Source organism: Alligator sinensis, unplaced genomic scaffold (genome assembly GCF_000455745.1).
Source record: "Alligator sinensis unplaced genomic scaffold, ASM45574v1 scaffold98_1, whole genome shotgun sequence".
Classification (NCBI taxonomy): domain Eukaryota; kingdom Metazoa; phylum Chordata; order Crocodylia; family Alligatoridae; genus Alligator; species Alligator sinensis.
In genome coordinates this window covers 1,471,264-1,481,728 of record NW_005842058.1, presented here as the reverse complement: position 1 = coordinate 1,481,728, position 10,465 = coordinate 1,471,264, and the positions used below count along the sequence as shown (strand labels likewise).

General features: G+C 48.9%; 2 protein-coding genes across 4 annotated transcripts in view; both read left to right on the top strand.

Annotated features, from left to right (window-relative positions):
• Positions 1–5,939, top strand: part of LSM1 (LSM1 homolog, mRNA degradation associated) — a 16,641-nt gene extending 10,702 nt beyond the window's left edge. Inside the window, exons 3-5 of the mRNA XM_025203400.1 lie at positions 499–567; positions 3,408–3,523; positions 5,418–5,939. Coding sequence (XP_025059185.1) covers positions 499–567; positions 3,408–3,523; positions 5,418–5,588 — 356 coding nt within the window. The 3' untranslated portion in view covers positions 5,589–5,939. The remainder of the gene's footprint in view (positions 1–498; positions 568–3,407; positions 3,524–5,417) is intronic.
• A 157-nt stretch (positions 5,940–6,096) lies between these two features.
• Positions 6,097–10,465, top strand: part of LOC102383862 (G protein-coupled receptor kinase 5-like) — a 43,610-nt gene continuing 39,241 nt past the window's right edge. For all 3 annotated transcript variants that reach the window (XR_003093921.1, XM_006023002.3, XM_025203439.1), the window contains exon 1: positions 6,097–7,957. Coding sequence is in view for 2 of the 3 variants with exons in the window: in XM_006023002.3 (XP_006023064.2) it covers positions 7,618–7,957 (340 nt within the window). In the remaining variant the exon portion in view is untranslated. The remainder of the gene's footprint in view (positions 7,958–10,465) is intronic.

The window sequence follows — 10,465 nt, the reverse complement described above, 5'->3', positions numbered from 1 at the left end:
CAGCACACTTACCGCTGCTCCGCTGTGCCCCCTTTCCCCTTGGCTGCTGCCATTGTCTCCCTGCATCTGTATTGCAGGTGTAGCCTGCGCAGCGTACAGGAGACCTGCGGGAATCCAGTGCTTCAGAAATATTCCCCCCCCCCGTGCCCCTTCCTGTTGTTTTCCCCTTTTAAAAATGTCATTATTTTTTTTTTAACTCTTGCATAAAGCAAAGCTCCTCCTCAGTTTGCCTGCCTGGTGCTCGCAACCTGGTGGCCTGACTTGCAGCTCCTGGACTTTCCTAGCAGCTGCAGGTGCTCAGGCTGCGTGACTATGAGGCCCTGGAGATGGAGGCGAGTACCTGGCCCCTGAGGTCCTGCAGCAGCAGCGAGGGGCACAAGTTCATGTGGTGCTCTGGGAAAGCTTTCTTGCCCACTTACTCCTTGAGTGCATATGTTGATGATGATGATGATTGTTACCTTGCATGTAACTGCTGACCTAGCTTTTAATGTCTTCCAGAAAAGCACTTGGTCCTGCTCCGCGATGGTAGAACGCTGATAGGATACTTACGAAGCATCGACCAGTTTGGTAGGTGACAGCATGGCTTTGGTCTTGGTCGAAGCCCCCTGCTTTCATACGAGTGCTCTCTAACCTTGTAACCAGCAAACGTACTGCACAAAACTGGCCCAGTGCAAACCAGCATTTTATGGGTGATGATTAGGAATCAACTTTTGGCATGTGATGGGGAGAAGCCTTGCGCCTGGTTAAAATTGTGTTTGCACAATAGGATTCATGCAGCCTTGGAGAAAGCAGGGAGTGCTCTTTAGAAGTGGGTGTTGTTTCCCACATAGCTGTTTGTGACAGAAGTTGGTGTCAGATGGTGGAGTACAGAGTGCTACAAAGAAAAGAGAGCAATTCTCTCTTTAGGTGCATGTCCTTCATCTCCTGCTGCATGCTTAGACACTTCCTGATGCTCTGGTTTGGTAGTTGGCCATTCAGACTCCACTCCAAAGAGGTGTTTTTATTTTATTTTTCTGTTCAGAGTTCACTGGCTCTGGAATCCTCCAGTTCAGCTTTTCAGATGAAATAGTGTTGTCATTTTGGCATTTTTTTAACTTCACCACAAGAGGGAGCCACATGCCTGGTGAAGTGCTCCATAATGAATGGTGAAGGTGGCAGGGAGCCAAGTGGCCCAGGTATTTTGAATGCTTGTAAAAGTAGCCACTAAGTGATGTACATGAAGTGCTCAGGAAGGGCAGAACAGCTCACCTGGAGTGGGGGGCACTAGGCTTTCTGCTTGTAGGGGAGAGGTTTTATAACAGCAGTACACTGATTATAGCCTAACCTAATCCAGAGGTGTATGTATAGGATACATTTTAAGAAGTGGCTTGTGAATTCTGGCCATTGGTCCAGCTGACACCAGACCTTCAGCTGTGCATGAACTTTTCCCCCATTGTAGTACAGAGCACTTAAACCCAGCTCCTTCATGAAGGCTTGGGTTTTTGGCTTCCAGCTGAGCTCCCACAGTCCAGCTTTTTGAATCAGACTCCCAGGCTTGCATCACCCTCCAGACTATGCTGCTTCCCGTTGTGCTCTGGGATGAATCAAAGCAGAGCTGGGGAGTTCATGTTAATCTTGGGGCACAGTTCATTGCCCATTGCACAGAGCCCAGTTTCTCTGTTAACTAAGATGAGAGCAAAAGCAAACCTGTAGCTCCTGTCCTACCTCTGTTAATGTGACTTGGCAAACCTTGGATCCCATGGGGCACATGAGAGGCCCCACTGGGTGTGACTGTATCTCCATCTAGCCCAGCATTCTGTATCTCAGTGGCAGAGGGTAGACGCAAAGAGAAGGTACACTTATTATGCAGGGCCAATGCAGAATCCAGTGTAGTCCCTTCCCCTCCTCCCTTGGAACTTCCAGCACTCAGTGGTCTGGCAAGTGCTACTTGAGGCTGCACCCCTGACAATCCTATTTAATGCTGATTGATGGACCTATCCTGCATGGATTTGTCTGATCTGTTCTTGAATGATTGCTTCATCAAGTCTGGGCAGAGGGTGTTGCTCATTAGCATAAACAGCAGGATGAGCACTTCAGTACAAGTTCAGCAGAAGAGCTATATTGCCCATTAAAGAGGCAGTGACTTAATTGTAAGCAGCAAGTTTGCACTTGACAAGTATTTCCTGTTTCATTGGCTTCCTGTGTGATGTTGTGGAGAGTAACAGATGTGCCATGTAGAATAACAATGCTTGCTTCTGCTCATGTGCCGGTCATGATCAGCATTGCCTGCTTCCTTGATTCCAAGCAATCTGGAAAAAAAAAAAAAAAAAAAAAAAAAAGCACCGACTGTACTCTGAGTGGTGTGAATCAGTGGCCTGTACCTTCTTTGCATTTCTCTTGTCGTTTGAAAACTAGCACTTTTAATATTCTTATTGGGGTAATCTTCTCTTTGAATTCACATGGAGAGCAGCTTCTGGCTTTATTTGAGATAAGCTGGTTTACAATTAAGGTGCGGTGCTGACAGCAGGTGTTTATTGCTGCAGGTCTTATAAATCCAATGACAAAAAAAGTACTTAAGAACAGTGTGGAGGTGCTCTTGCTGTCCATGGTTTGCTAAAGCTTTTTTTCTGAAATCTGGCCCATGTGTCTTCCTCTTCTGGCTTTACCCTCTCTGTTTGGCAATGCTCATCTCCTTCCTTATTCAGTGAATGTCCAGGGAAACCCTCTTAACAGTATGGGACAACTGGACTGTGGCTTTAATGGCTGTTGAAGACACAGGGAAGGCCATGTTTTTGAAGGGCTGATACAAACACTGATGTCAAACTCTGCAGGAGCCAGTCACCCTAAATATAAACATATTTTATGTTCTGATCATCTCTGAGGCTGACAATTGAGTTTCATATCCTAGGATAAGTATAGCTGCAACGGGAGACCTCCTAATCAATCGTGGTCTGCAGCAAACAGTGCTGATCGATAGGCAGATAATGACTCTGACCTCTGGGGCTGGGGTACTGCGTTGCTGCAGTGAAACTTCTGAAACCCATAGCAGAACTGTTCGAACCAGTGGAGCTTTCTGTAAGAGGTAATGTTAAATGTGGAGTCCCAGTGCTGTCCCTTCCAGATATAGTGTAGTGGAGAAGCACCAGACTCTTAGGCATGTCAGTTCCTGGCTGCCACTTCCCCTCATTGATGTACAGCACCCAGTATAGTGCAGCTGGGGTCTCTGTATACTTTTGTCATACTAAATGCTGCATGTAAGTGGTGGATGAAACTGCTCTTGCTGGAGTGAGAAGCCTTGAGGCAGGGAGGTGGCTTTGCCAGATGTGGGTAGCCTTTGCTTTTTAGAACTGCAGCCCCCCTTGCTAGTGCAGACAGGACCTCCTCTTGCATTAGAAAGCGAAGTAACGTGCATTTCTTTCTCTCTGCAGCCAACTTAGTGTTACACCAGACTGTGGAGCGCATCCACGTGGGCAAGAAGTATGGGGATATTCCACGTGGCATCTTTGTTGTGAGAGGAGAGAACGTCGTTCTCCTGGGGGAAATAGTACGTAAGCATCTCTTGCTTGTCTGTGGTGTGTTCTTTGGCTTGCAGCACTGGCTTGGTGACTGCCTAGACATGATCCCTGCCTCTTACAGCTCATGGCTGTAGTTGCTCTGAGAAGCATTACCAGCAAGTGTGTTACTGGAGCTGGGTTTCACAAGCAGATGACACTGGGTGTATCCCTTCCGCACTTGGGGAAGCATGGAGCTGGCCCAGGTCTCTGTTGTGAAATGCCATTGCGCACATACTGAGCCAAGCCCAGGGGAATTAGGTAATACTCTGGCTCAGCTCTTGGCACAGGGCTGTAAGCAAGAGGTGCTGACCCTGTGACTGAGCACCTGTCTTTAATATCCTTAGAGCTCTGCTGGTCTACCCTTTTTAAATACGTTTTACAAGACCACATTTTATCCCAGCACTTCAGAGCGCTGGAGAAATCTGTCATTCAATCCCACCCACTCAGCACTAGCTGTGAGTAGTGTTGCGCTAAGCAAGTCGCACTGCACAAAGATGGAGTATAGATTGGGGGGGAGGGGGTTCCTCCTCCCCCATTCTGAGACATTACCCAATGCAGCATTTTCAGTGTTGAGAAATGAGTGAACTGCCAGTCCCATATTGAACCCGATATGGTTTAAGCTAAAAAACAGGAGGAGTGGGGATATAGCCTTCCTGTTTGCAGGCACTCCTCGAATACATGCAGTCCTCTGGTGAGTGGATCTCCAGAACTGGGATGTTTTAGACTGATATCAGTTTGTGGTTGTGTTGGAGGACAATAGAGTAGGTTCATTATGAAACTGCTAAGGACCAATTGAAAAGCAAACTTGGTGATTTCAATATGTACATTGCATCAGTCCCACTTCCCAACAGTGATGCTCCTGTTGAGTGAAAGGAGAGCTCTTTCTCTGTAATGAGCTGACTCCGTCCCTTTTGGTGTATCATCTTCCCTGGCCCTCTGACTGGAATAATGGCGTGAGCCAGAGAACAGGGTGGTGGACAGCATGATGGTACCTCCTTGCACCTCTGGCTTGGTCTGGACACGCTTTTGTGTTGCTGGAAACCCAAAGTGTTCTTGATGCTGATGGAGGTTGGGGGAGAGGGGGTAGGTATGCTGCATAGTTTGGTTTTTCACATGCTCTTTTCTCAAGTATTTTCGAGTATCGGGATTTTCCAAATGAAGGACAATATTGTAACTGAAGTCATAGATCCAATAGTTGGGTCTGGCGCACGGGGATAATGTGATGGTATGGGCAAATGAGTACATTTGTTGAGTTAGTTGTAGAGGGGAGGAGGAGCTTCACACCAGCTCTTCCATGATAAATCAAAGTTTATTTAGTTTGTTTTCCTTTGGAGTCCACTGGCCCAGATGAGTTCACACTTTTTGTGGGATAGGAGTGGGCACCTTTAAACTGTTTCCGCAGAGCAGCTGATGCACGCTTAGTCTTCCCCCCACTTGTAATTCAGTGTTTGTTTTCTGACTTCCAAGGCCAAAAAGTGTCTGTCCAGACCGGGAGGGAGAACTCAATTGTTCCTGGCTTCCAGGTCTGTTAGGCCATGTGGCCTCTTGTTAAGGGCTGGCTGCATGTCAAATGGAGAGTGGCAGCATGTATGGGTATTGATAGCCTTAAGGAAAGGCTGAAGTCACTGACCTAAGTTTCCGTTGGCCATCGGGCTGAGCTGGACCTCCTGGTACTCTTCCACCTTCCCTTAAGTCCTCCTGTGCTCCTGCCCAGTACAGGAAATTCCAGGAGGCTCATGAATGGTCACACATGGCTGTGCATGTGGCTGAATCTCCAGGTGTTTGACTTCACCTGTGTCCAGATTGTCCCTTGGACAGCAGGACCTTGGGTCCTGGTATGAGCTTCCTCTTGACAATGCTAGCTAACCAGTGTTTCTCTTGCAGGACCTGGAGAAGGAAAGTGACACTCCTTTGCAGCAGGTTTCAATAGAAGAGATCCTGGAGGAGCAGCGGGTGGAACAGCAGGCCAAACACGAGTCAGAGAAGTTAAAAGTGCAGGCACTGAAGGAACGGGGCCTTTCCATCCCACGGGCAGATACCCTTGATGAGTATTAGGTGTTGTGCCCTACGGACAGTCTCCACGACTCGGATCAAGCAGAGTGCTTTGTGTGCAGATGGGGCCCTTGCAGCTCTGCTTTGAAAGTTGGCTCTTCATTTTGAGCATGTGTTTTCTGTAGCACAGAAACGGGTTTAAAAAAAATGCCTTGTTTTGTAATCCTTATTTCTGAAGCACAGACATTCTGGTGGTGTCTGAATGTGTGCTGACAAAGCTGTGTGCTCTGGAGGGCTTGAGAGCACGTGTTCAGGGAAACCTGGTGTTTTGTTCTGTTTTTGTTTTTATTCTGTTTATCTGTGACTCGAGGGTATCTGCTCCTCAGCATGTAAATAAAACCTGGATCGTGATAATATAGCCTACAGTGTCCCTGGCCTCAGAATTGACTGTGCTCATGTCTCTCTGGATTTCTCCCTGTTGAGGTGCTACAGGGTATGCTAGGGATGGCAGTGGAACTAGGGTGACTTGGAGCATGCTTCCTGCCAATGACAAGCTCAGCTGAGGGGTGGGATTAAGCCTCTTTTATCAGCAGAAAGCTACTGCCTCACAACTTTAAAGTCAGTATTTCCAGAAGGAAGAGCAGGAGTCAGCATTCACAACCTCGAGTCAGTGTTTGGTAGCAGCTTTGGCAGATCTAACCTTTCTGCACCACTGCCTTGTTGGAAAAGTGACTCTAAAGACCGTGCCTGTTGTGGTAACTCTTCCATTCCCAAGTCCTGCAGTGCTCTTGTGAACACAAACCATTCCTCTTCCATTGAACTGAGCCTTGCAGCACTTGACTTAATCTATTGGCTCTGTCTGCTAAGTCTGCCAGGCCTAACTCCATCTAGCCTGACCTCTACAATGTGTGCCAACTGCTTTGCTTCTTTCATTTTGAGTGTTAAATGTGATCCCTGCAGTCTCTTAGTTTTGCTTGGATGGCTCAATTTGCAAAGAGCTGGATGGCAGGGAGGTACCTGTTTGTTTGCTGGATTTGGGATATTCTCAGCATTGAAGCACTACAGTCAAAGTACCTCTTACCTTTCTATGCCATGTGGCAAAACACCTGGACTACCAAATTGCAGGCAGCTGCCAGACTTCTGAAGCTTCTTCCCATTAATCTCCTTTGCAGGGAAGACTGCTTCCATGTGGATGAAAGGAAGGGCCCCCAGTGAGGCTTGTGCATCCTTCCTCCAGGGGGAGCTATAATTGCAAGCCTCTGTGCCACTGTCAATTGCTGGGATTCAGAGTAGTAATTGTAAGGTTTATCTTTGGCAGCAGCTTGGTCAGTATGGGCAGAAAACATGCTCCTGCTAACCTACCCCATCTTTCTAGCTGTCTGCAGGGAACAGGACAGTATTATTTGCAACTGTAAATGTCTGGTGCAACCATCAGTGAGAGCCAACATGAGTGCACCGACTCCTATGAGAGGATTTCATGGTCCTGTGTTAAGGTTGGGGCCTGGAAGCAGGGTAGAAGCTGGCTGCAAATGTGCCTCTTCTTCCAGGGCTAAGAACTGAACCTTCCCACAGTGCCCAGTGTCTCTGTAAAAGTTAAGGTCATTTGTCACTGCAGTATCTGAACAAAGTGCCTGAACCACTAGGTTATTAGTGCTGCCTAATGGAGGGTAGTGCTGTGAGGAGTAAAATCATCAGTGACCTGCTCACATTGAAACTGCATTTGCTTAAGTAACTTCTATCATTTTTTTTTTTTTCTGAAAAGGAACCTAATTGCTTTATCATGGCCATCTTGGAACTTGTACAGTGCTCGGAAGGTCACCGTGTACCACAACTATGCACTGCACATGAACTGAGCAGGGACTACATTAATTACAAGCCACACTTGATGGAAAGAAGTTCTTCCAGACTTGGAGACTCTGAGAGTCCGGCAGCCTAATCAGTTTGGCAATGTGTAAAGTTCCAGTAATTGGAAAAATCTGCGAGGAGGAAACAGCTTTGTGTTTTTGTTGGGCCTGACCAGCTTTTTGTTGCTGTTTTGGGCCTAACCAGTTGAAAGATATTTGCTTTGAGTAGGAATAGGGCAGCTTCCGCTATGGAGAAGGGTGCTGGCTCTTGTTCTGCATCTAGTCCTGGAACCACAGGCCTTGTTAGACTGAGGGGAGGGGGAAGCTTAAGAAAAAGAAGAGGCCAAAGAAGATGGTTGGTACATTTCTTATTACTAAGTGCATCTAGGTTACTAGTGGTGTTAATTGTCTCAAGCTCTTTAGCTACTGTTTGCATTTGTCACCTTGGTCAACAAAAACATCCAGGAAGCTGCTTCCACTTTTGTGTTTTCTATTGCTGCTGTTACCTGTTGGGAACTGGTGGTAAACAAGTAGCCATGTTGTTGGCAACATCTGCTGTGGAAACGGGTCTCTGTCTTCTTGGCGTAGGTAAGTTTTACTGCCTCTGCTGAAACCACCAGGCTGGTACAACCTTGCCTGTGTAGGAACGTGCGCTCCAGTAACGTGCCTTTTTCTTTTTTTCTGTATGTCGCAAACAAGCTAAACTAAGTGTGTTCAACCCAGGAGCTGGGGGAGGGAGGGGGGTAAGAGAGAGAGAGTCAAAATGATATAATTGCATTCACTTAATTGTGCAGCTTGAGGTAACTGACAGATCTTTGTCAATTGGGCATTAGATTTATATGATTTTATACAGCCTTTAAGTTGCAAATCTCCCTTCCATTTCTCAGAAAAGGCTGTTGGCATGTGGGGAAAGTGTGGCTTTGAGTCATAGCTGGGTTTGTGACTGATAAAATGGCACAGGAGGATATAGATCAGCTGGTGCATGAGACCAAGTCAACTGGGCAGTCCAGCAATTGCATTTAACAGCCCCACCCCATATCCTTGCATGTTAATTGAATTCACACCCGTGCCCATGTGAGGAAATCTTGTAGGAGCTCAGATTCAAGTTTTGAAATGAGCTGTTGTTTTCAAACAAGCAAACAAATAAATGCACCACTTCCTGTGCTGGCTCTGTGGGCACCAGCCTGCCTAGATGAAGTCCCCTGTTTGCAGAGGAGGTGGACAGGTGAGAGCAGGTCTTTTCAAATGTAGGTCCGTCCTTTTCTACAGGCCTGCTCCGTCTGCCTGCTCCCTTTGCAGTCCAGGCCATTTTGGTGGCACTGAAATGGACTGAGCAGGGCTTGGCTTTGTTTCTATTCCTCCTGTTGGGCTTGTCAGTAGGGTAGCCATCATGGAGGAAGTTCTGGTTTTTTGCTACTCTGTCCTCTATTGATATGAAACCAGACTCTGTTATGTCCTAAAGGCGTCCAGTTTCGCATCAATAGAGGATAACCGGACTGTCCTCTATGATGGCCACCCTACTTGTGGGCACGCTCAAGCCAGCTCTCTGCCTCTGAGTTAATGGGAGCTGCTGAGGTTCCAGCCAGTGGTGGCAGGGCCCTGCGGGGTACTCTGTATTGCCCAGGGGGTGAAGAGCCAGTGCTGGGAGTGAAACATGCAACCACCTAAAACCTAAACTGGGATTGAGGAAGATGCAGTTGGGGGGTGGAATACTAGGCAGAAGAGGCTTTTTCTAGGCTGGGAGTATGAGCAGTGGGCAGGTGCGGTCAGTCTGTCTGAATCCACACCTAGCACTCTTCTGTGTAGAGTACATCCAAAAGCTGTCAGCACAGTTTTTCCTCTGGAAATGCTGTGCTCGGTGCTGTTGGCACACCTGCTTCTGCTCAAAGGGCAAGTGTGACAATGCTGTACAGTGTCCTGTGCAAACATTCATCGCAGGGAGCATATTTGACAGTCAAATACTCTTCCCAGCCTGCCGGGGAGAGCAGGTCCTGTGCCTGGAAGGGTTGAATCTATTCTGGGCGGTTTCATCACATGCTGTAATGACATTAATGACATGACAACAGGAAGGCAAATGCCCATGATGATTCCATTTAAAAAAATCCCCTGGCCTACTATTTAAATCCGATTCAACATTTAACATTTATTTCAACATTTCTTTTAATGAATGGCCTAGTATTTATCTCCTGGGTGACTCTCAGCAGCCTCCTGGAGGTTTATTTCTACTTCCTGGATGCCCCAGGTCAGTCTCAGGGCCCGGTTGGGTGCATTGCCCCCGGGCCTGGTCTCGTGAGAGGCAGGGAGCAACTGCAGCCCCCATGCGAGTGGGGGCGCGGAGGGGAGCAGAGGCAGCAGCGATGTGCCGGGCGAGCACGGGTGCAGACGGGCTGGACTACATTACCCAGCGTGCACCCGGGCCCGTGTCGTAGAGAGGGGGGGCTTACATAACTCGGAATGCGTTTGCCCGCGTGGCCCCGCCCCGCGCGACGTCACAGTGGAGCCCCGCCTCCATGGAACGCGGTGTAGCCAGTCGGCTGCAGATTGCTACAATCCCTTCCATCCCATGCGATTTCCTGCTGCTGCCGCGGCTGGGGCTGGGGGGCACGCAGGGCACGAGCCGCCGCCTCCCCCCTCGCGGGGAGCTGGACACTGAGCCCAGGCGGGGCACCGGGAACTGGGTGTCCTCCTGCCCGGGGCATGGTGTGTCGGGGAGGGGGGCGGGGGGTTTGTTCCAGCTTTGCTGACCCCCTCCCCCGCAGGCTCAGCCCAGGAGGGGCTGCCGGAGAGCCGGATCCGCGGGCGCGGCGCGGCTGGGGAGGGGGCGGCGCGGAGGTGCTCGGGCTGCGATCGTCCTTCTAGGAAGGCTCCTGCCTGCTTTTGAGGGTCGTGCGCCGGATCCGGGCCTCGCTGACTCCTCCAGAAGAAGAGAGATTTATTGTGTGTGTGCGCGTGTGGTGCTGCGTTTGGATTCGGGCTTTTCCTCCACTGGGCTCGAGGAAACGGCTGCTCCTTCCTCTTCCCCTACCCCCTTGCTCCACATCCACAAATCTGGATCATTATGGAGTTGGAGAATATCGTGGCTAAACCCGTCCTGCT